At 44.8% G+C, this 24,348-nt stretch overlaps 1 protein-coding gene across 1 annotated transcript in view; it reads left to right on the forward strand.

The window, feature by feature from the left end:
* SETBP1 (SET binding protein 1) overlaps positions 1-24,348 on the forward strand; it is a 373,273-nt gene that overhangs the window by 238,478 nt on the left and 110,447 nt on the right. Inside the window, 1 exon segment of the mRNA XM_034643398.1 lies at positions 18,834-22,293. Within this exon segment, the coding sequence (XP_034499289.1) occupies positions 18,834-22,293 (3,460 nt within the window).

Below are 24,348 nucleotides of genomic sequence, written 5' to 3' on the forward strand. Positions count from 1 at the left end.
AATCAAGCTATGGCAATAACTTGCATTTATGTAGTGCTTTATGGTTTTCAAAATGTTTTCACATCCATTAGATCCCCAGGGCATCCTGGAGAGGTAAGCAGGCCTGGAGTGATCACTGCTTTATAAGAGAAAGAAAGATGGATGCCCATGGGGTTAAGTTACTTGCCTAGGTCACACCACTAGCTAAGGGTTGAGCAAAAACTGAAACTCAGATTGATTAACTAAAAAGGAAGTAAATTAAGATCTTTACCTGGGAAGTGGGGAGTTGTCAGGGTATTAGAATGAGGGAGAGGTAAATCTAAGACATTAGTGTGAATGTAGATGTTACAGAGGTGGATTTCTGTTGACCTGCAGCTGCCAGTGGGATGTGCCTTTGTCTTTAAAAGCCTTGTGTCTTGGTGCATCATCAGCAAAGGCAAGGAGAAAAAGACCTAACGTACCCAAGCACCCATGAGGCCGCAGAAGAAAGCTTTGCACCGTAAGATTTTTGCCTGATGGTTAGTGCAATTCCTCAGCAAGTGTGTGGACAAGGTGCCCCCCCCTTCTCTGGGATGCAGTGCCCTCTGAATAACAGTGTGGCGCCTGAGGGGCTCTCCCGGGTCCCTTAGCCCCCATCTCTTCTTGGGTGTAGGGAATTGCTGAAAACCAGCCTAGAATTACCTGGCCTGAGCCATGGTTAAGCCAGTGGGCCAAGGAAGGAGGTCCTCAGGGTAACGGCTGCCAGAACAGTTATTGGTGAGGCAGGTATCTGAAAAGGGGCTGACTTTAAGGAGCAAGTGGAATGTTCAAGGCCAAGCTCTCTAACCAGAGTTGAGAAGGAGCTGACAAAAAGGCAGGCACAAAGTCTGAAAGACATGGCGCAGCAACAAGGCTGCGTCTGCAGAAGCTCCAGGTTGGCCTCACCTTGGAGGCAGTTCAAAGAATCCAGAGCAAAGGGGAAGGTCCAGCAGGTGCGCAAGACTCAGCAAAGTGCGTGGGTTTGCTTGAGACCCAGAGCGTCACATTAGACCGGAGGGTTTCATGACAGTGCCTTACATCTCAGCTGCTTGTGGAGGAGCTGTCAAGGGAAATAGAAAGAGCAGCTGGAGATCAGAGCCAGGAAACTATGGAACAACTCTGGCCCTGAATATCTGTACGGGTTTAAACAACCCATTGTCTTCTAAGACTCACTGTCTTCATCTGCAAAAGGAGAAGAGGGTCTCCAACATCCCTCCAACTCTGAGATTCTATAACTTGGTGAGAGCCCATATCTCATCTATAATTAAATTTTTGTTTGCGTAATGAATAGTTCGAGGATGAATCAAGTCAGATGCATTAGACCATTACCTCTTAGAGGCAAATGTAGATTTTTCAGCCCACATCCAGATTTACCTGTCACCATTCAATGATGCCAACTGCCCACGGACAGGCATAGATAATAGGCGGTGCATCTTGTCCCCATGACTTTATAGCATGGCAGTACCCCCACCCAGAGTACCCCAGTGAGCACTCTGTACAAGGTCCGGCTTTCTCTGCTTTCGTGCAGGAGAAGCTGAAAACCCCGATTAAGCTAAATCATGACAGTCAAAGGCAAGTGGATGAATGTGTGTCCAATTTACAACAGCTAGACAATTGACTAACACTCTGAGATATTTGTACTCCAGGAAGGTACCAGGTACAACTGGAGAGACCAAGGAGCCATTTGGCCCAGAATGACTCTGCAGAATCATGACCAGTAAGTTTGCTTGGACTGGATTCTCCTTCAAACTAGTTAGCATCACTGTGGTTATCCGAGACCTCCTCCCAGACCTGGAGGAGAACCACACGCCAGGAATTTTAGCTAAAACTCCTGTCAAAAAGGCTATGGAAATCACTAGGGGAAAGGATGCAGTGACCCCCGACCCCATTTCTGATGGGTGGTGATAGCAGTAATCAACAACATCATGTCAGTAATAACTGGCGTTTGTTGAACACTTACTGTGTGTTCTGGGATAACATGTTTACCAATGTCTTATTTAATTCTTCAAACAATGCTATTAGGTAGGCGGTGTTACTTCCCCCAAATTTCCCCATTTTAGAAGTAGAGAAACAAGTCTCAGGTCATGCAGGTGGTAGGAGGCAAAGCTGGGATTTGAACTTCAATCCTTCTGATTCCTGAGCCCGAGCATGCCCTTAGGAACCCCTGCTGCACAGTGAGCAGCACTGAGATAGCCCTGTCCGTGCATCGGGCACTGTTCGATATGCTCTACATAGATTGTTAGCATTGAGTCGCCTGTTGACCTTAGGAAGTAAGTATATTATTATCCCTGTTTTATAGGCAAGAAACTGGGGCACAGAGGTTAAGTCACTCGCCCAGGGTTACACAGCTAGTAAGTCTTGGACTCAACTGAGATTTGAACCCAGTCATCTTAGCTCAGGAGTCTGTGCTTCTAATCTTAGCTCTAGTCCGTGCTCCTGAGTGTTCCACAGTTCTCTCCTACCACCTCTCAGAAAATAGATAGAAGACCATCCACAGGTGACAGGTGCCACGTTACCTTCAGCAGGAAGCCTGCTAGAGAAGGTTCAAGGGCACAGATTGAATAGGAGATACTGAGAGCAGTCAACATGGGTTGACATGGGGACCCACCGTGTTACACCAGGACCATCATTGTGCCCATTCTTGTCCACCCCAGACATGAGCTTGTTCCTGCAGCTCAACAGGAGCAGGAACGAATCTAAGTCAGCCCCCACCCACAAGGCCAGCGCCCTCAACCCTGCTTTGCCTCGCTGGCCTCTGAGAGCCGGTGTCGTCTTCCCAGACTCATGCTGAACGAATGGTGTGCTGAATGCCCGCAGTTTGCAGTGTTTATGGGAATCTTTAAAAGCTGGATTTTCAGGCAAATTCAGCATCTTCATGACATTTTAGACTCAATTTATAATCAACGGTTATTTTAGCTCTAATGGCAAAAAGCACCAGTTTTGCAGTAAAAAGCATTTATGAAAAGGGAAAAAGGAAACATGAGGTAAAGAGGAAAAAAAGACTTCTTTTCCTCCACCCTCTCCCATCTCCCCCCCGCCTTAACAAGCAAAAGCTAGATAGCATCTCTGGGCTTCATCTTGGAGTCCTGTCCTGCCCTTGCTAAGCACTGATGACCTCATATTGGGCTCTCCTCTGCTCCCCACCCTGGAACAGAGCTGAGCAATTCTAAACCCCCCTTCCTTGTAGAAACCCTTAGGTCACTGTGTTTACCAAACTGGTCTGAAGTAAGGATCTCTGGGCCCCAGCCCAGAACCATGACTCTGAACTTGCAAGAGAGAGGCTTGGTGAACTGTTATTTAACACAGGCCACTGGTGATTCTTATCCACCAGTGAGTTTGAGAAATGCCTTTTTCGGGGAGATGGGGGCAAATTAACTAACCTATTCCCCTTACGCATTTAACTTTCTTGCACTTTCTTCTTTTTGCCGTGTTGGCTCTGCCTCTGGATGCACTTGAGACGCTGTAGCTCTCTTACACATACGGCATTCAGACCTTGATACTTCACCCTGAGAATTCTGCCACTTAATCACATGCTACTGATTCTCAAGCAAGAGGCAAAAACATGTTTTGCTCCCTCCTCCTTTGAAGGAGTGGAATGAAGAACAAAGCCACGGGGAGGATAGCTAACAAATTTTTGAAACCTCACTATTGCTCCATAACTTCTTCTTTGGGATCAGTCTGCAATTGTGGCTCAATGCCTTCACTGCAGAATGTGTCCAAGGCCAGGACTGAGCCCTGACTTCTGCTCTGTTCCCCTCCCCACACAGGGCATCCAGCCCAGGGCTCCCAGGACCCAGCTGGAGGCCTAGAGAAGCAGGGACAGGGAGGGCAGAGCCTGCTGCTGGGCCAAGGTGGACCATGGAGCCGACCATGGGATTCTGGTTCCGCGGGTCCCTGGCACCTGAGTGGCTCACTCAGGCGGCCTCCAGGTCCCCTCTGGAAGGATGCAACCACATTGCTACTCTCCCATTAGTCCGGCCAGACCTGCTTCACACCTGCCTTTGAGGCGGCCCCCGTGCAGCTCCTCGCTGCTTTCTCCCTTTCTCTGGAGTTTCTAAGTCCACTTCTAGCTCTCCTGCCAAGAGTCTGGCTTTTTATTTGTAGGTCATGTGATTAAGAACCCAGTTTTTGTCATTTTCCCCCCAACAGCACATTTCCAGACCCAATGAGGAAGCCCCTTAAATTTTAGGAGTCGTGGGAGGGGTCCCAAGAACTCCCTTCCAGGGGTGCATTCACTCACAGTTGCAGGGCCCTGGCCCTCAGATCTAGGCCAACATATGACGATGCTTGTCTTTCTGGCTTGACAGACTATCCAAGGGGCAGACTTCGGCTCAAAATAGGAAAGCGCTGTCTAATAGAATAATGTATTTTGTGCAGAAGTGAACTCCCTATGTGCAGATTGTCAGGTAGCTCCCAAGGAGGCCATGAAGAGAGACCTTGAATTCTGAAAATTGGTTTAGGTTGGGGGAAGAGGGTGGCAACAGACTTGGCTAAGGGGGCCTCTAGAACGGGTGACTGCAAGAAAGTACCACCTGGGATTAAATGAGGCTCTCCCTGTCTGTACCACGACTCCCCATTTTCCACCAGATGCTGCTTTTCAGAAAAGCACTTTACTGAAAAATACATCCGTGTGATAGCCATATTTATTTAATACCTACTATGGGCCAGGCACCCGATTAAATATTTTACACTAGTTTTTAATCCTTTCATCTCCCCCTTGAGATAGACACTAACAAACACTCCTAAAATTTGTATGGGACCACAAAAGAACCCCAGTAGCCAAAGCAATCTTGAGAAAGAACAACAAATCTGGAGGCATCACAATCTGGATTTCAAACTATACTACAAAACGCTAGTAATGAGAAAGTATGGCATTGGCAAAAGAACAGACACACAGATCAATGGAACGGTATAGAGCCCAGAAATAAACACACGTGTATATGGTCAATTAATTTACAACAAGGGAGCTAAGAGTACACAACGGGAAAAGGACAGTCTCTTCATGAAATGGTGCTGAGAAAACTGAACAGCCACATACTAAAGACTGAGATCGGACCATCATCTTATACCACGCACAAAAACTGACTCAAAACAGATGACAGGCTTGAGTGTAACGCCTGAAACCATAAAACTCCTAGAAGAAAATAGGCCGTAAGCTCCTCGACATAGGTGTCAGTGATGTTTTGAATCCAACAGCAAAAGCAACAAGAGCAAAGATAAACAAGTGTGACTGCATCAAACTAAAAAGATCCCGCCCAGCAAAGGAAGCCATCCACAAAAGGAAAAGGCAACCTACCAAATGGGAGAAAATACTTGCAAACCATATATCTGATAAGGCGTTAATATCCAAAATATGTACAGAACAAAAGATATAAAAATTATATATACAATTTAATAGCAAAAAACCCCAAATAATACAATTTTAAAACGAACACAATAATCGAATAGACGTTTCTCCAAAGGAGACATACAGACAGCCAATAAGTACGTGAAAGATGTTGGACATCAGGAATCATCAGGGGAGGGCAAATCAAAACCACAGTGAGCCATGACCTCACACCCAGTTGTGGAGGAAAGGGAACCCTTGTGCACTGTTGGTGGGAATGTAAATTGGTGCAGCCACCATGGAAAACAGTAGAGGTTAACTCAGAAAATTAAAAAATAGAACTGCCATACAATCCAGCAACTTTACCTCCGGGTATCTATCCAAGAAAACAAAAACACTGCTTCAAAAAGATATATGCACCCCCATGTTCATGGCAACATTGTTTACAAAAGCCAGATATGGAAATAATCTAATTGTCCTCTGATGGATAAAGATGTGGTGTGTGTGTGTATAAACACACACACACACACACACTATTATTTAGCCATAAAAAAGAGTGAAATCTTGCTATTTATGACAGCATGGATGGACCCGGAGGGCATTATGCCCAGTGAATAAGACAGAAAGACAAATACTGTATGATCTCCTATATGTGGAATCTTAAGGAAAAACAAAACAGTCTCATAGATACAGAGAACACATTGGTTAGAAGATTGCAAGAAGCAGCAGGGGTAAAAATGAATACACTGTTTTTTTGTTGCTGTCGTTTGTTTTAGGCTAGATAAATTGAATATTTTTTTAAGAGAGAGAAAGGCACTGCTGTTAGTTTGTAGATGAGGAAGACAAGACACAAGAGGCCGTGTGACTTATCCTGTTCTAGGGCTGGGAGAAAGACCGGACACAGAGCCCAAGCCCCCTCACTCCACTGTCATCTCTCCCCTGTCCCTTGATCTCAGTAATAGTGATTCTGGGCAAGGGCTTGGGAATAGAGGGGCAAGACCACATCTCAAATGGTTGACCTTGGGCACCACCTTGGAGCTTGTTAGAAATGCAGGATCTCAGCTCCACCCCAGAGCTCTGGAATCAGAATCTGCATTTTCAAGGGATACCCAGGTGAATCTTATGCAATTTAAATTTGAGAAGTTCTGAATTCCAGTGTCATTCATTTGTTTGGTCTGGTTCTTTTCATCTGTACTCTGACTGCCCTGTCCCTTAATCTCCTTCCATAGTTGAGATGGGGAGGGAGAGGAAATAATGAACACACTCTCAAACCTGATGTAATGCCCATACTCTTATTGCTTTGACAAATTCCTCTCACCTCCAGATATTTTGGTCAATCCTCATTAAAGTCCTGATTTGTACTGACTGGGAAAGGGGCCCCGGGCCAGTTGGAAGGGGAGGGAGGCAGCAGGGACCAGTGGTCAGGTCCATTTGGGACTAAGCCCTGTCCTGGGCCCCTGGGTCCTGCCTGCCACCACTGCCCACTGTCCTGCCCCCTGGCCCTGTAGGCATTCCTCCTCTGTGGAGCATAACAAAAGGTGGCTCCTGGACCAGGAGAGTCCTGCTTAGTCCCTGAACATGACAGTCCCTCCAGCCACAGCCGATGTTATTAATTTTTAAAACAAACTTCCTGATTGAGGTTCTGGCTGCCTCTAAATTGTCTCTACAAGGAGACTGTGTACTAATTAACCCATAGAAACAATCAATGATGTACCTTTTTCAAGTTTCAGGGTGATTAGAATATGAAAATGAAGAGCACAATGGTGCAGATGTTTTAAAATCACAGCAGACAGCAATTAGTGACACGGAAACCAGCTGCTTATCTCTCCAGATAAAGCCTCTTAATAGGGAATTACACTGGAGGAGTCATTACACAGATGGATCTCAAATGATTTACAGAGGAGGCGGGGCAGCGCTAACTTTGATTTGTGAGCAGGTTCTTGTCAAGCTTCCTTCCTTACCTCAAACAAGGTGGATTTGTGGCTGGGGTGGAGGCAGGCTTCACCTTTCTACTTTTTGCCCAGGGCAGGGGTGTTGCCAAGGATGTGGAAAGGAGAGAATGGAGCCTGCAGAAGCCACAAGCACCTGCCTCCTTGATTCAGGCTCCATTGTTTTGGGATCAACTCCCTCCCCTGTCCCTGTGCAAAGGGGAGAGGGAGGACTGTAGGAAGGGGAAACAATGAGTAGCTGGCTGCTTCAGGTGTTCCTTTGAGAAGAAAGTCCCTCAGTTCTACAAGGTGGCTTTGGGGTGGTGCATAAACTTGGGTGTTGGATATAAGGAGTTCTTAATAATCACTGTTTGATGTACTTTCTCTCTCTCTCTCTCTCTCGTAATTGAGGTAAAATTTACATATGCTGAAATGTACAGATCTTAAGTATACAGGGGTTTTGACAAATGTATACAGCTGTAATTTGCACTCCTGTCATGATTTAAAATATATCCGTTATCCCCAGAAACTTCCATCCTGCCCCTTCACAACCCCACCACACCCCACTCCACCTTATAGACTACCACTGTTCTGATTTCTATCATAATAGATAAGTTTTGCCTGTTCTAGAAATTTATATTAATACAATTATACAATACGTACTTTTGGGGGGTCTGGCTTTAGCTCAGCATGCGTGTGCGATTTATGCATGTTGTGGATTATATCTACACTTTTCTTTTTATTGATGAATGTTGTATTCTCCTGTTGATCAACACCTGAGCTGTTTGCAGGTGCTTTCTACTTAGAAGCAAGTTGCCGTGAAGTTTCTCTGAAAGTCTAATTGTGGGTAAATATTTTCATCTCTTGGGTAAATTCATAGGAGTGGAATTGCTGAGTCAGAAGGTATATTTAGCTTTAAGAGACGTGACCAAATCAAGCTCCAAAGCCGTTGTACCATTTGCATCCCCTCCAGCAATGGATGGGAGTTTTAGTTGCTCCTTATCTTCGTTGACACTTGTTGTCAATCTTTCCAACATTAGCCATCCTACTGAGTACATAATAGTATCTTCCTGTGGTTTTAATTGGCATTTCCCTGGTGACAAATGATTTTTGAGGACGTTGGCATGTGCTCACTGGCCATTCCTCCTTCTTTTGTGGTTTAGAATATTTTGGCAAAGGTGCTTTGCTGTTGGCTGAGGTTCAGTTGGTTGCATGTTGATCAAATCTTCCATATATTTTTTTTCTGATTTCTTTGGTCAGTTTGTTTTGTTCCTGAGAGAAGAGTGTTAAAATCCTTTTAATTGTGGAATTGTCTCTTTCTTTCTTTAATTCTCTTACTTTTTGTCTCAAGTATTTGAAGTTTTGAGTTGCAAACAAATTTAGTAGTATTGTCTCTTCTTGATGAATTGACTTCTTTTTTTTATCATTTTGAAATGCCTCTAATCATCTCTAGTAATACCTTTTGTTCTGACTATTTTGCACTGTATGGAGTGTCTCCAGCATTCTTAAAATAATGTTTGTGTGCTTTATCTCGTTCCATCCTTTTACTTTTAAGCTGTCTTTGTTCTTATATTTAAAGAGTATCTCTTGTAAACAGTCTATAGTTGGGTCTTACATTTTCGTTGGGTCTTACATTTTCGTTCAGTCTGACAAGCTATCCCCTGTGTGGTTGTTGTTGTTTTTGTTGTTGTTTTAGAGTGTTTAATATATTTGAGTTAATGTAATTACCAGTAGTGTTGAGTTTGTCTACCATGTTACTATGTTTTCTCTTTGTCCCATCTCTCTTCACTATTTTTTCTCCTTTTCTGTCCTCTTTTGGACTAATCAAGCTCTCCTTAATATTCCATAAATTTCCTTCTATTGCCATTTTTGGTATTTGACTTTGTTTTATTTTTAGTGGTTGCTCTAGAGGTTACAGTGTGCATCAAGTATCGCAGACTACTTTGAATTATTATCACATCCCTTCAAATATAAGAACTTAAGCATATACAGTCGACCCTAGAACAATAGAGGGGTTAGGAGCATTGACCCCCCTCCCCCGCAGTCGAAAATCTGCATATAATTTTTTATTCCCGTCCCAAAACTTATTTACTGAAAACTTACCATTAATCAGAAGCCTTCCTGATAACATCAGCAGTTGATTAACACATATTTTATTGTGTTACAGGTACTAAATACTGTATAATCACAATAATGCAAGCTTGAGAAAAGAAAGTGTTATTAAGAAAATCATAAGGCAGAGGGTGGGGGATTGGGATAGGCCGGTGATGGTTATTAAGGAGGGCACATATTGCATGGTATACTGGGTGTTATACGCAACTAATGAATCATGGGACATTGCATCAAAAACTGGGGATGTACTGTATGGTGACTAATATAACAAAATAAATATTATTTAAAAAAAAAGAAAATCGGGGCGCCTGGGTGGCACAGCGGTTAAGCGTCTGCCTTCGGTTCAGGGCGTGATCCCGGCGTTACGGGATCGAGCCCCACATCAGGCTCCTCTGCTATGAGCCTGCTTCTTCCTCTCCCACTCCCCCTGCTTGTGTTCCCTCTCTCGCTGGCTGTCTCTATCTCTGTCAAATAAATAAATAAAATCTTTAAAAAAAAAAAAAAGAAAATCATAAGGCAGAGAAAATACATTTGCCATTGTGTATTATAGTTATTGAGACAAATTTGCATATAAGTGGATCCACGCAGTTCACACCCATGTTGTTCAGCGGTCAAGTGTACTTCCGTATACCACCCTCTTGCTTCTGTTTTATTGCTGTACACTTTATTCCCACAAATGTTTTAAGCTCCATGATATATTGTTATTTCTGTTTTAGGCAGCCATTTGTCTTTTAAATTGTATATGTGCCCACATATTTCCTGTTTTCATGTTCCTCATTTATTCATGTAGATCTGAGTTTCCATCTGGTATTATTTCCCTTTACCCTGAAGAACTTCCTTTTACGTTTCTTATAATTTCCGTCTGTTGGCAGTTGATTCCCTCAGTTTTTATTTATCTGAAAATATCTTTATTTTGCCTTCATCTTTGAAGGGTATTTTTCACTGGATATAGAAATGTAAGTTGACTGTTTTGTCTTTATTTTAGTACTTTGGAGATGTTATTTCATTGTCTTCTGGTTTGATTTTTACTGATGAGAAGTCAGTATTTTTGTCATTGTTCCCCTATAATTTTGTGTCTTAATTCTCTGGCTGCTTCTAAAACTTTTATCTGGTTTTCATCAGTTTGTTTACAATGTGCCTAGATGTGGTTTTAATGTGTGTGTGTTCTGTTTATTGAGCTTCTTAGCTATGTTAATCTGTATGTACTATTCTCCTTCTCTACTTCTGGGATGCTAATTACGTATGTTAGACTTCTTGATATTCTTTCACAGGATACTGAAGCCTTGTTTTTGTTTTTTTTTTTGTTTGTTTTTGTTTTTGTTTTTTTTTTACATTTTTCTCCCTTCTTTCAGTTTGGATTGTTTCTACTGTCTCCCCATCATGTTCACTGAACTTCTATTCTGCATTGTCCTATAAGCTGTTAAGTTCATCCAGTGAATTTTTCATTTCAGGTATTACATTTTCCAAATTTAGAATTTTCATTTGGTTATTTTGGTATAGTTGCCATCTGTATGCTGAGATTCCCCATATGTTCATCAATTATGTTCATCTTTTCCTTTTAATACTTGAATATTTTCACAATGGCTGTTTTGAGGGCCTTGGATCTGTCTCTGCTCTCCTGGTTGTGGGTCACATTTGCTTATTTCTTTGCTTGTCTAATACATTTTTTATTGTGTCCTGGATATTGTAGATACTATATTGTAGAGATTCTGGATTTTGTTGTTTTCCTTTAAAGAGTTTGACTTTTGTTCTGATAGGTAGTTAATTTACTGGAAAGCTAGCTTTATCCTATTGAGGATTCTTTTCAAACTTGGTTAGGGAGGGACTAACATAGTTTCTATTCTGGGGCTAGAGTAATCCTACTCTTAAGGAGTACCATTTGTGGGATATCAGCTGAGTATCTGGAACATTCATTAAAGTTACCCTGCTCAGGCTAAGCAGAAATCCAACACTGCCCAATACTAGTGATGTCCGGACTCTGTATTCAGTTATGGCCCCCTACTAGCTAAACTCTGCTGGGCTTCATGGAGTCTTGCCCTTGAGTGCAGATTAAAAATTGGCCAAACATCCCTATAAATGTTTCTAGGGTTTCTTTTCTACATGGCTCCCTCTTCTCAGGTACCCTGTCTCTCAAATCCCACTTCCCTTGGCCCCAAACTCTGATCTCTCTTTCTTCCACGTAGTAAGATCACAAATCTCTGGCTTCTACTTTTCTGTGCCCAGCCTCAGAAAGTGCTCCCAGGTGCAGAAAACTAGGGATACAGGGGTCTCATGAGTTTCCTTCTTTCTTTTTTCTAGAATCACAGCACATGTTATCTATTGTCCAGTGCCTGAAAACAGTTGCTTCATATAGTTGACTCAGTTTTATATTTGTTTCCATGGAAAGGTTAAGTCTAATACCTATTATAACATTGTGGCTGGAATGAAGTCAATGATCATTTTAAATTATGCAGAATTACCATGTATTCAAGGAAGCATATGTTAGGGGCCTCTGTCTTTGCATCAGCTGTTATCACCCCCAGGAAAAGGAGTGTGGGGGCTCAAAGCCCCCAAATAGTAAATCTGGAATGGTTCCTATGGGAACTAAATCAAGGTGACTTCCCAGGGCGATTCATGTGACAGGAAATGAGGACACATTCACTTTATATGTGTAATTGGAAACTTTATGTCTTTAGGAGCTGGGTAATGCTTCTATTCAGGCTACTATAACAAAATACCATGAGAGGGTAGCTTATAAACAACAGAAATTTATTTATAATAGTTCTGGTGGCTAGGAAGTCCAGGATCAAGGTTGGCAGATGCAGCATCTCCTGAGAGCCTGCTTCCTGGTTCATAGGTGGCCTTCTTCTCTCTTTGTCCTCATATAATGAAGGACAAAAGAGCTCTTTGGGGTGTCTTTTAATATAAGAGCACTAATCCCATTCATGAAAGCTCTACCCTCATTATCTAGTCACATTGTGTTCCCAGAGGCCCCACTTCCTAATACCATCACTTTGGGGTTTAGGGTTTTCAACATATGAATTTTGGAGGGACATAAACTTATTCAGTCCATAATGCCCATGGAGTCAAATGATCATAAGGCCATGGTTCAAATAAGGTACTTAGTGGCATTCTTCTATACCTACCATTGGCAATGCAGGAATGAACTGGGCTGAGGAGAGATCTGGGGTCAAGTTCAATGGAAGCTGGTATATGCATTCTTCCTGTTCATGAGCTAAAGGGTCATTTTCAAAGTCTGTAAGTGTCAGAACCGTCTCTCCCCACCCCACTCTCTTAAATGACATCCTTTGCAATGCTGTTCTGTTTATTTGGGGTTAAAAGAATGATGTGAAGCATCTCTCTTGTCCCATCCACTGCCTATAGTTCAGAAAAGTCTTTACAAAATCCTAGGATGCTGTGGAGTCCTAGTCCGTTTGAAAAGCACTGAACTCGGACATCTGATAATATCAGAACCTCTCTAGTCCCTAACCCAGATCCCCTGTCTTTGATATAATCCAGTGGTTCTCAACTTTGTCTGCTCGTTGGGATAGCCAAGAGCTTTGAAAAAAGTACTACTGTTCAGACCCCATTCCTAGAATTCTGATTTAATTGGTCTGGGTCAGATCCCAGGCATGGTGTTCTTTATGAAGTTTCCTGGATAAGTCTAATGTACAGCCAGGATTGGGGACCTTTCATCAGACAGTTTCTGGTTACATTCCTTGTCTCCCACACTCAGTTCTTGCTCAGGCTTGAGCGCTTGCTCCAAGCCTCAGAGATAAATGCCAGGATACCCCAGGGCTCTCGGGATTGGCCTGCATGAGTTGTGGAAATAGAAATCCCAGAGGGGGAGGTCATGAACACCTGCATCTGCATTCCAAATTCTTCCTGGGAGGACAATACTCTCGTCCACCCATACCATTGACTTTTCTGCCCACCTCATCTTGCAGTGGACTTGGAATACCTATAGAGGGTACCCTGTTAGAGTTTCTTATTATGTAAATTACGAAGAGTTCAGAGAGCAAAACAAGAATGCTCAATGGTGCCAAACTGCATATCCTAACAGGCCTATGGTGCTTTGGTCTGCATGTTTACCACCAAAAAGTGCTACAAATGTCATAGCAACCACAGAAGAGCCCTACCCCAGAGGAATTATGGTATTCAAACATTAGATCAGTGCTCTTAACACTTCATTGTGCATCGGAATTATCTGGAGAGCATGTTTAAAATGCACAGTCCTTGATCCCACCCTAGAAGATTGCAATTAGTAGATCTGCAATGGGGCCCCAGAATCTGTATTAATAACCAGTACTTTAGGTGGTTCTGATACAGTGATCCAGGATCACATCTTGAGAAGCACCAGTTGCCAAATTAAGAGCGAAAGCTCCCCTCGTTCCTTCATACCCAGGCATATTTTCCTACTTTTGTAAAGCAAAATATCTCACAAACAGTAAATTTAAATTATCAGTGTCAGCAGAAAGTGGCACAAACACAGCTAACCCAAAAGAGTAGTTTATCTCCCACAAAGTCACGCTTGATTTTTGATGAGTTATATGATTTTTCTCAGACCCAAATAGCCCTCTTCTCTCTTTGTGACAACCCTTACTTTAGATAAGCCATAGATAAGGCTGGGTGACTCATTTTCTTCCCATTTTTATGGATTTTTCAAGTTTTTATGCAGCGATCTAATGCTTGTTTTCAAAAGTAGACAAAAATCAAGTGCTTTTTAAAAAGAAATCTAACTTGTACAAAATTTAAATGTATATGATTTATGATACATTGCTTGTGGGGGAGGGGATAGTTATCTACTCTACAAAATAATTCTTCACATTCCAGAAGAACTTGCTTCCATAAACACATCCTTTAGGAAGGAAATCTGTCTAGTTTTCAAAATGGTGGTTCCCTGATGAATATTTGGCATCTAGGCTCAATGGGCATGGAAAGTATTGTTCTTATAAAAGTAAGCCACACCTTCAAAATGGGGGCACCTGGGTGGCTCAATTGGTTAAGTGTCTGCCTTCAGCTCAGGTCATGATTCCAGGGTCCTGGGATCCAGCCCTCTGTCAGGTTCCCTGCTCGCTAGAGAGCCTGCTTCTCCCTCTCCCTATATAGCCGCCCCCCGCCCCGCCCCACCCGGCTCGTGGGTGCTCACGCCGCTCTCTCTCTCGCTCTATCTCAAATAAATGAATAAAATCTTTTAAAAGAAGTGACTGTGTGTTTCACAAACAATTCAGGGGGGTGGGGGAACAGCCAAGAGATAACGCTGGGCTTAGTTGGTACTAAAAGTTTTCCACAAAAATAATTGGCCCAGTGTAGACTCTCATCGGGCCTTCCATTACTTGGTAACCATCTTAGGCAACACCTTTGCTGTGTTCAGAGGGTAGTATGGAGGCCTTAACGGATTAAGGTCTTACTCCCAGAAAAATGAAGAATCTATGGGGAAATGGAAACGGATGCTAAGTGAGTCACTAAAGCCCCCGGTCAGTGACCCCCATAGGAGCCCTGTCCCAGAGCACTGGCAGGGTGGGAAGGGGAGCCTGTACACCTCCCTTCCCCTTGCCTGCCCCTGCCAGCATCGAGCCAGGGCCCTGTTTTGCCATGTCCATCTCTGTCTCAATGGAGTAAGTACTCAATTCTCAGTGAAGGACATATTGGAACTGACAGCTTCACCATTGTGTATATAATATGTCATGGCTGACAGATGAAGAAATGGGATTCCGTGAAATGCAACGGGATATAGCCATCAGCCAAGGCTGGAGAAAAGCCAGTGTTCTCCTGGACCCCTTAGAGAGTACTCCTTCTTAGTCCCCCCTGCAGCCCATCTCAGTGCAGGGTTTAAAGCACCATTTCCCCCTATTAGTCCTAATCCTTTGTGGTGCTTCCCTTTTGTCCACCCTGCCCTTTGATTGTGGAGCTCTCCCAGCGGGGCAAATTGCAGCTGAAATGGTAGAAACAATGAGATCAGGCAGTGTCCAGATGGAGGCACCGGGAACCAGGCACACTTAACTGCATTACTTTCAGCCAGTCTGCCCTCGGTGTAAGCGAGCAGGCCCCACCTTTCAACTAGCACAGCGAAATCCACCCCCCTGACAGTCACATGGCCTTCCCCAAAGACAGAGTTAATTGGAAAGTGAAATAATTAACAGAAGATGAGGGAGAACTAACAATAAAAATTACATTGAAGAGGAATTACCTTGCAAGTGCCTTTAGTCCTTCAGTATTTGGGAAGGATTTTTTTGTTCATTACCTCATGCATTTGAGTGCTCCAGTTTCCTTATGAGCCATTATCAAACGAATGATTGGCATTTTATTATCTTCCGTGTGCAGCCACATATTTTGTCATGGTAATAGACATCTCAAACATGATTTTGTTTATTCACTCAACAAACATTTATTGGGAACTTTCTGGGTGGTTTGCTTTGTTGTGGGCACAGGGGATAAGAAGATAAATGAGTCTCTGACCTCAAAGTACTTACAGTCTAGGAGAAGGAGACAGAAAAGTACACAAATAAATGGCATATAGCGTTAGGAGGATTGTGATGGATGTCTTTATGAGACACAATGGTGCATGCAGAAGGAATGACATAAGAAAATAGGCTGGAGGAGGTAACTGCGGACAATATGTTGTAATATACAGGTCATTAATCTCACTTGACAAAATGAAATACCCATCGCAAAATGGGTGTTCCTACATTCATTCAGTAAACGTTTGTTGAGTGCCTACTATTTGCCAGGCACTGTGCTTGGTACTTCTGTGATAGTGTATACAGGCTAGAAAGGGAAACCGGCAGTAATTCAATTAACGGACAAATCAAATGTAAAATTAAAACTAAGACAAAAGTCGAACAAACATGACCTACAGGGTTTCATGAAAACTTCTAATAGGAGTATTTCTATAAGGCAGGGGGCCTCCCTACGATTGAGCTGAGAATTGAATATAGAGAGTTAATTAAGGATTCTGCTAGGCACCAAGAACAAGACAGAGCAATAGGAAAAAGAAAAAAAACTGGTGAGAATCAGGGACCAAGGATTCCAGGTTCACCATGAAGCCCCTGTGTGGACTTCAGTGACCAGATCTAGAAAAGCGGGGGTGGGGGTGGGGGGAGAAGGGGAGACAGGGTGACTGTAAGTCCTGTTTTGCTGGGGTCCAAAAGAGTAACTCAGATTTTTTGTCCCATGGCAATGTTTAGTAAGTGCCACCACTAACTCTCAAAAGTGTTCTAGTATGAGTTATCAATTATACTGTTGCCCTAAAGAGTAGGACATTTTGTTTCCGAGCCCTTTTGTAGACTTGTCATCCTGTGGGTATATACCCAGTGCGAACTAAAATCTAAAGCACAAATGACAAGTCGGCAAATTCCTAATTCATAAAAGGCAAGTGGCATTCGATGTTTTATGCCATGAATAAGATTTCTGTGGGGTTTTTTTGGGGGGGGTGGTTTGGGATTTTTTTCAAAAATGGGACAGCAGCCTATGTGCCCAGCAGTAATTTCTAACAGACAAAGTCAGGTGCAGGATTAGTTCTCTAGATGATGATGACGGTGTGTCCACTAAACATTGCAAGGTGAAGAAAAATGGAATACATTTTTTGTCTTCATTTTTTCCTAGGCTTAGCTTGGGGAGATTCTCTCAAGATATTTAACAAACAGAGTTCAATATTGGAAGTACAAACAAGATTTCTCAAAATCAGGGAGGCAGAAAATAAACCTAGGGATTCCAGAAAGTAGTGTGAAGGAAACCCTGCTTGCTTTACTGCATTGAATTTTACCCATAATGCTCTCTGACGTCTATGTTTTGATTCTTAACAGGGACTATGAAAAATGTTTTCTAGTGAAATATAAATGCTAGACCGTCAATGGCAAATAGATCGGTATAGACAGTTGATAGGTACAGGAATAGATACATAGATAAAGACAGATACATGTTACAGGTTAAAACTTCCTAAATCCACTAAGCCAATCATTATTTTCTTCTCAGTGGAGATAATATCCAAAGCTTTCTTCAATTTACTAGGATTTTCCCTTCTTTAACAAATCTTAGGATAATGCGTCCTGTATGTTTACTACTTGTGTGTATAAAACAGAACTTAGAATAAACTTTGAGGAATGCTTCTTTGTACTGATAGCATGGCTTAAAATCTATCTGAAATAAGGCTAGCATATTTACATTAAAATGTTTTAATGTCTCAGGGCACCTGGCTGGCTCAGTCAATTAAACATCTGACTCTTGATTTCTGCTCAGGTCATGATCTCAGGGTTGTGGGATCGAATCCTGGGTCTGGTCCGCACTCACCATGGAGTCTGTTTGAGTTTCTGTCTCCGTCTCCCCGTGCCCTTTCCACTCATTCTCTCTGTCTCTCTAAAATGAATAAATCTTAAAAAAAAAAAAAAAGCTTTAATGTCTCAAAACAATGTGCCCGCTCTCCACTGACCTTGTGATTTTGTAGACACTGGTTATGTCGAGCCTGTAGCACAGGTTCTGCTTTTCTCAACTGAAGAGTCAGTCCTAAGGAAGGTGCCAGAGTCTAGAGACTTTCCTTTAGAATTCATGTAGGGAAAGCACAGCTGACGAAGTTCGAAGGAGCGATCTTGAATGACCATGGATTTTTGTTTGTTTAGTTGGTTTTTTTGGCACATTCATCCAGGAAACTCAAGGTTCCTTTTGAGACTATCCAAGAGTTTCCTCAAGATTGCTTTCAGTGCCCAACCCAGGCTTCAGGATGCCCCAGAGGGCTATCTCCCAAACACTGCACCACTCCTAGAGTCAGAAGGATTGAAGGTCTTTTGCGTTTCTTTCCTGCTCCATTTCTTCTCTGTGTCCTTGACCAGCCCCCTTGGCCACACATTCATCAGACTTTCCCCCTCAATTCCTCAGCTCGTGCTATTTTTCCTCGTTGCAGTGGTTCTCAGGGAGCTACTTGTTGGAGCACAGAAATGCTAAACTCAGGGTAAAGCGCAAACAGAAATGAACTTTCGTTGGAGGGAGCAAGGGAAGGACGTGAGTTGGAGGAAGGAAGCAGGGAGAGAAATCAGAGGCAGCTTGAGGTGGGCAAAGGGTCCGGGGAGTCAGAAAGTTCACAGTCTGTCCTGGACTCTGCCACCATGGGCAGGACTCTCCATTATACAAGTTTCAGCTCTTCTGTCCGTACGGTACAGCACTGGCCTAAGTGACCTGCAGGGCCTGTTCTCTCTCTGAACAGTTCTTACTCCAAGATTGCATTCAACCAAGATGGGTAAAAGCTCCTATTGTGTGTGGGGTGGCAGTGGTGGGGTGGGATGAAGACAGCAACTAAAGCATCCTTATTAATGTTCCAAATCAGTGCAACGTATTTTTACTTCTGCAAATGAGAAAACCTCCAGAAGCATTCTGGAATTAAAGATGGCTCTTTCCAACTTTCAAATAAGTAAGCCTTTTGACATTGAATTTTAAATAGCTCTAACATGCTCATCTTGTTTCTCTCTCTCTCTCTCTCTCCTTCTCCACGGCCCCCTTAGGCTTACGAGCGGCCACAGAAACATTCAAGTCTCCACTATGACCCAGGCCTCCCACAGGACGTCACCAGTGACACCTTAAAACCAAAGCACCAGCAAAAAAGCAGCAGCCAGAACCACATGGACTGGTCCACCAACTCTGAGAGTGGACCTTCCACTCAGAATTGTTTCATCAGTCCAGAGTCTGGCAGAGACACTGCAAGCACCAGCAAGATCCCCGCTCTTGAGCCCGTGGCTTCCTTTGCAAAGGCCCAGGGTAAAAAAAGCAGTGCAGGGAGCACGTGGAGTCAGCTGTCCAACAGCAGCAAAGATCTGCTCTTGGGAAGTGTGGTCCCGTCCCCGGGCAGCCACAGCTCGCCAGCCCCACCCAGCAGCTCTGTCGAGTGCAACGGACTCCAGCCCTTGGTAGATCCAGATGGAGGAGTTGCAAAGGAGCCCCCAGAACCACCTACTATTGGCAGCAAGAAAAAGTCCAGTAAAAAAGATGTGATAAGTCAAACCATATCAAGCCCAGACCTGGACTGGGTCAAGAATGCCCAGAAAGCATTTGACAATACAGAAGGGAAAAGGGAAGGCTACCCTGCAGATAATGCCCAAGAGGCGTCACCAGCCAGGCAGAATTCGAGTTCTGTCAGTAATCCCGAAAATGACTCAAGTCATGTCCGGATTACGATCCCTATCAAGGCACCCTGTCTCGATCCAACCAGCCATAAGAGGAAAAAGAGACAGTCCATCAAAGCAGTGGTGGAAAAGATCATGCCAGAGAAAGCCCTGGCTTCTGGAATCACCATGAGCAGTGAAGTGGTTAACAGGATACTTTCCAACACTGAGGGAAATAAGAAAGATCCCCGGGTCCCTAAGTTGAGTAAAATGATAGAGAACGAGTCCCCCTCAGTTGGCCTTGAAACAGGTGGAAATGCCGAGAAAATCGTGCCAGGAGGCGTGTCGAAGCAGCGGAAGCCACCCATGATGATGACGCCTCCGACGTGCACGGACCACTCTCCATCGAGAAAGCTGCCAGAAATCCAGCATCCCAAATTTGCTGCGAAACGGAGGTGGACGTGCAGCAAACCAAAGCCCACCAGTATGCTCCGGGAGGCAGTCATGGCCACCTCCGATAAACTGATGGTGGAACCGCCGTCTGCCTACCCCATCACCCCGTCCAGCCCTCTGTACACCAACACAGACAGTCTTACTGTGATCACACCCGTCAAGAAGAAGCGGGGGCGGCCGAAGAAGCAGCCTTTGCTCACGGTGGAGACGATTCACGAGGGGACTTCCACCAGTCCGGTCAGTCCCATTAGCCGGGAGTTCCCCGGCACGAAGAAAAGAAAGAGACGACGCAGTTTAGCCAAGCTGGCCCAGCTGGTGCCAGGAGAGGACAAGCCCATGAGCGAGATGAAATTTCACAAAAAGGTTGGAAAGCTTGGGGTATTGGATAAGAAGACCATCAAAACCATCAATAAGATGAAAACACTCAAGAGGAAAAATATCTTGAACCAGATCTTGTCCTGCTCCAGCAACATTGCTCTGAAGGCTAAAGCTCCCCCGGAGACCAGCCCTGGGGCAGCAGCAATTGAGAGCAAATTGGGCAAGCAGATTAACGTCAGCAAGAGGGGAACCATCTACATTGGCAAGAAGAGGGGCAGGAAGCCAAGAGCAGAGCTGCCACCCCCATCCGAGGAACCCAAAACAGCCATCAAGCACCCAAGGCCTGTTTCTAGCCAGCCGGACGTTCCAGCCGTGCCTTCCAACTTTCAGTCACTTGTGGCGTCTTCACCAGCAGCTATGCACCCACTTTCAACACAGTTAGGTGGGTCAAATGGCAACCTGAGCCCCGCCAGCACTGAAACCAATTTTTCAGAGTTGAAAACTATGCCAAATCTCCAGCCCATCAGTGCTCTTCCAACCAAAACCCAGAAGGGAATCCACAGTGGAGCCTGGAAGCTGTCCCCACCCAGGCTGATGGCCAACTCGCCTTCCCACCTTTGCGAGATCGGGTCACTCAAGGAGATCACACTGTCCCCCGTGAGTGAGTCGCACAGCGAGGAGACGATCCCAAGCGACAGTGGCATCGGGACGGACAACAACAGCACGTCTGACCAAGCGGAAAAGAGTTCGGAATCCCGACGGAGGTACTCCTTTGATTTCTGCTCCCTGGACAACCCGGAGACCATTGCGTCCGACACCAGCACAAAGACCCGGCATGGCCACCGGCAGAAGCATCTCATGGTGGACAACTTTCTAGCCCATGAAAGCCTCAAGAAGCCAAAGCACAAGAGGAAACGGAAAAGCCTGCAGAGTCGCGATGATCTTCAGTTTCTGGCAGACCTGGAAGAGCTCATCACCAAGTTCCAGGTGTTCAGGATCTCGCACCGGAGTTACACCTTCTACCACGAGAATCCGTACCCCAGCATTTTTCGGATTAATTTTGATCACTATTACCCAGTGCCATATATCCAGTACGACCCGTTGCTCTATCTTCGCAGGACTTCAGACCTGAAGTCAAAGAAGAAGCGTGGTAGGCCTGCCAAAACCAATGACACCATGACAAAGGTGCCTTTTTTACAAGGGTTCAGCTACCCTATTCCCAGTGGAAGTTACTATGCACCCTATGGAATGCCTTACACATCAATGCCTATGATGAACCTTGGTTACTACAGTCAGTACCCAGCTCCCTTGTACCTGTCGCACACGCTCGGAGCGGCTTCCCCGTTCATGAGGCCGACAGTGCCGCCACCTCAGTTCCACGCGAGCTCCCATGTGAAGATGTCCGGGACAGCGAAGCATAAAGCGAAGCACGGAGTCCACCTGCAGGGACCTGTTGGCATGGGCCTCGGTGACATGCAGCCGGCCCTGAATCCTCCCAAGGCGGGCGGCACTGGGCTGTCCGGCGGCCGGCTCCACAAGAGGAAACACAAACACAAGCATAAGCACAAGGAAGACCGGATCCTGGGGACCCATGACAACCTGAGCGGTCTGTTCGCGGGCAAAGGCCCGGGCTTCTCCAGCCACCTCCTGAGCGAGCGGCTGGCCAGTGCGGACAAGGAGCTCCCACTGGTGAGTGAGAAGAGTAAGCATAAAGAGAAACAGAAGCATCAGCACGGGGACGCCGGCCACAAAGCTGCCAAGAGCAACTTCGAGGTGGACACCCTGTCCACCCTGTCACTTTCTGATGCCCAGCATTGGACCCAGGCCAAGGACAAAGGTGACTTGAGTGGCGAGCCTGCGGACTCGTGCACCAAAAGGTACTCCGGCAGCGGTGGTGATGGTGGCGGCCCCAGACCCGAGAGCCTGGACGTGTTCAGTGACATGAACCCTTCGAATGACAAGTGGGACAGTGACATGATCGGGAGTAAAAGGAGGAACTACGAAGGCTTTGGGACATACAGGGAAAAGGACATCCAAGCCTTCAAGATAAATCGCAAGGAGAGAAGTTCCTACGATGCCTCCCTGTCTCCAGGTAAGGCCATGTTGCTCTTCAGACTCGGCTGTCTCACAATTAATGGCTGGCCTCTGCGCTCTCGGAGGCTGCCGTCGCTGGCACGTTATGCTCACCGGTTTGCAGAGAGGGAGGAACCGAATGCAAATGGGCATTCTTGCACATTTGATAGGTTTCTTATGCAACCTTAGCTGTCTTTCCTCCCAGAGTCATCATCTGGGAACCGTGGGCATAGGGACACCCCCACTAGCTTCCTAGATTCCAACCACACACCCACTGCATTTATGCTTTTTATTAAAGAGGCTCTTCTTAGGTCCTCATCCCATCTGATGGTGCAGTTTGGTAGTTGGATAAAACCTCTGAAATTCACTAAAAAAAAAAAAAATGTCAACAAGATCCCAGGGATGTCAGAGTTGAATGGGAGTGATAGCTAATTTATCCGGCATGCTGCCTCCAGAAGTCACATATCCTCGGTGAGAAGTCTGCGGCAGAGTCATTGGAAGCTCCTGACCAGTGAATCCTCCAGCATAGCTAATGAGGGAGCCATTGCCCTATGCTGTCTTACTATCCTCTCTTTGTCCACGGGCATTTGATAAGCTGCTCTGGGCAGACCCCCAAAGTAAAGCCCTGGCTCATCATTTCCTTGCAGGAAGGGGAAGGAGTCTGGCTGAAAGGTGTTGCTAGCCTCCTACCCCCGGGGGACCTTACTGCTGTGTCTCTTGGCATGTCCAATGGGAATGGGATTTTGCCCACTCATCTTTAAACTTGAAGTACTCGTTGCTACTAGAAAGAGCTCATTCCTTGTCTGTTGCTGGCAGGATTTCTTTGCTAACTTTCCCACCCACTCAGACCTTCCATGCCACAGAAGCTTGACACTTCTGCCTAAGTATCCCTTTGTCCCTGTCCACACATCGCATAAGTGATAAGAATCTTAGAGAACAGAACAGTTGTTCTTGAGGAAGAGAGTAGAAGCTCCTTTCCTAGGAACTGCAGAAGCTAAAAGGATTTCTCATGCTCCCCTTACCCCTGGGTAATACAAAGCACTCTGGCTGTAGCCTGGTTTTAAAAGATAAATCATCCCTGATTCAGGCTGGGGTGTAGTGTTTCTCCTCTGTTTGTGATGTGTACGCCTTGCTTGCCATCTTCCTTCCCGGGGAGTCCATCATTAGTGAGGGTGAGGGCAGTCTATTCGTGAGGAATTAGAGTCACTTTTCTAGGCCAGCAGACTTCAGAAGAAATATGATTATGAGTTAGAAAGCACTTAAGGATTGCCCCAAACTGCCACTAGCTTGTGAGTTGCTATAGTGGTAGATGTTCTCCTTGGTTAATGAAGAGACCAATTAGCAGTCATGTTTCCTGCTGAAGGTGATAAATGGCCCACACTTCATGTTTGCCTGAAGAGGGTGTTCTCATCTGGGTTTCCCTGTTTCTCGTCATCAGACTTTGTTGAAGGGACTTGTTTTTTATGCAAAGCCCAAATTAAGCCCACCTGGACAGGAGTAGCTGGATTAAACTTTTATGTGAGAAAAACTCTTGCTTTCTCGTCCAGTATAGTGAAATTGATCCACAGGTCCAAAACCAGCCATGGACAGAGGGTCATCTTACTTTTTGTATTTTACTGGCACTATTTAGCAAAAAAATAATGTTGGTGTGTTATTGCTAAGAACCTACAAGCAAGGATCCTAACTTAACAGACCTGAGAAGCAAGATCGCAGAAGCTGAAACCTCTATCCGTTGTTACTAATTAGGTTTCTCAGCAGTCTTACGAAGGTCTTTCTGTGGTTGGACTGGATTGGTGGGTGCTGGTTGACTTCACGAGAGTTCCCAGCTAGAGATCCCTCTCTGATCCCTGTGCGTGTCTCTGAAGGTGCCCACCTTCCAGCCATATAGCTCTCTCGGGGTTGGCACTCACATGGTGGCCATTGCTTTCTTAAAAATTCCCCTTCCTATCCCCATGTTCTTATCCATCCTTCATCTGGCCACATCAGGCATCATGACAGTGTCATAAAAGAAAACTGGATTCAAACTAAAAATTGGGTACGAGGCCCAACTCTGTTATGTGGGCCCTTGGGCATG

Source organism: Ailuropoda melanoleuca, chromosome 14, assembly GCF_002007445.2.
Source record: "Ailuropoda melanoleuca isolate Jingjing chromosome 14, ASM200744v2, whole genome shotgun sequence".
Classification (NCBI taxonomy): domain Eukaryota; kingdom Metazoa; phylum Chordata; class Mammalia; order Carnivora; family Ursidae; genus Ailuropoda; species Ailuropoda melanoleuca.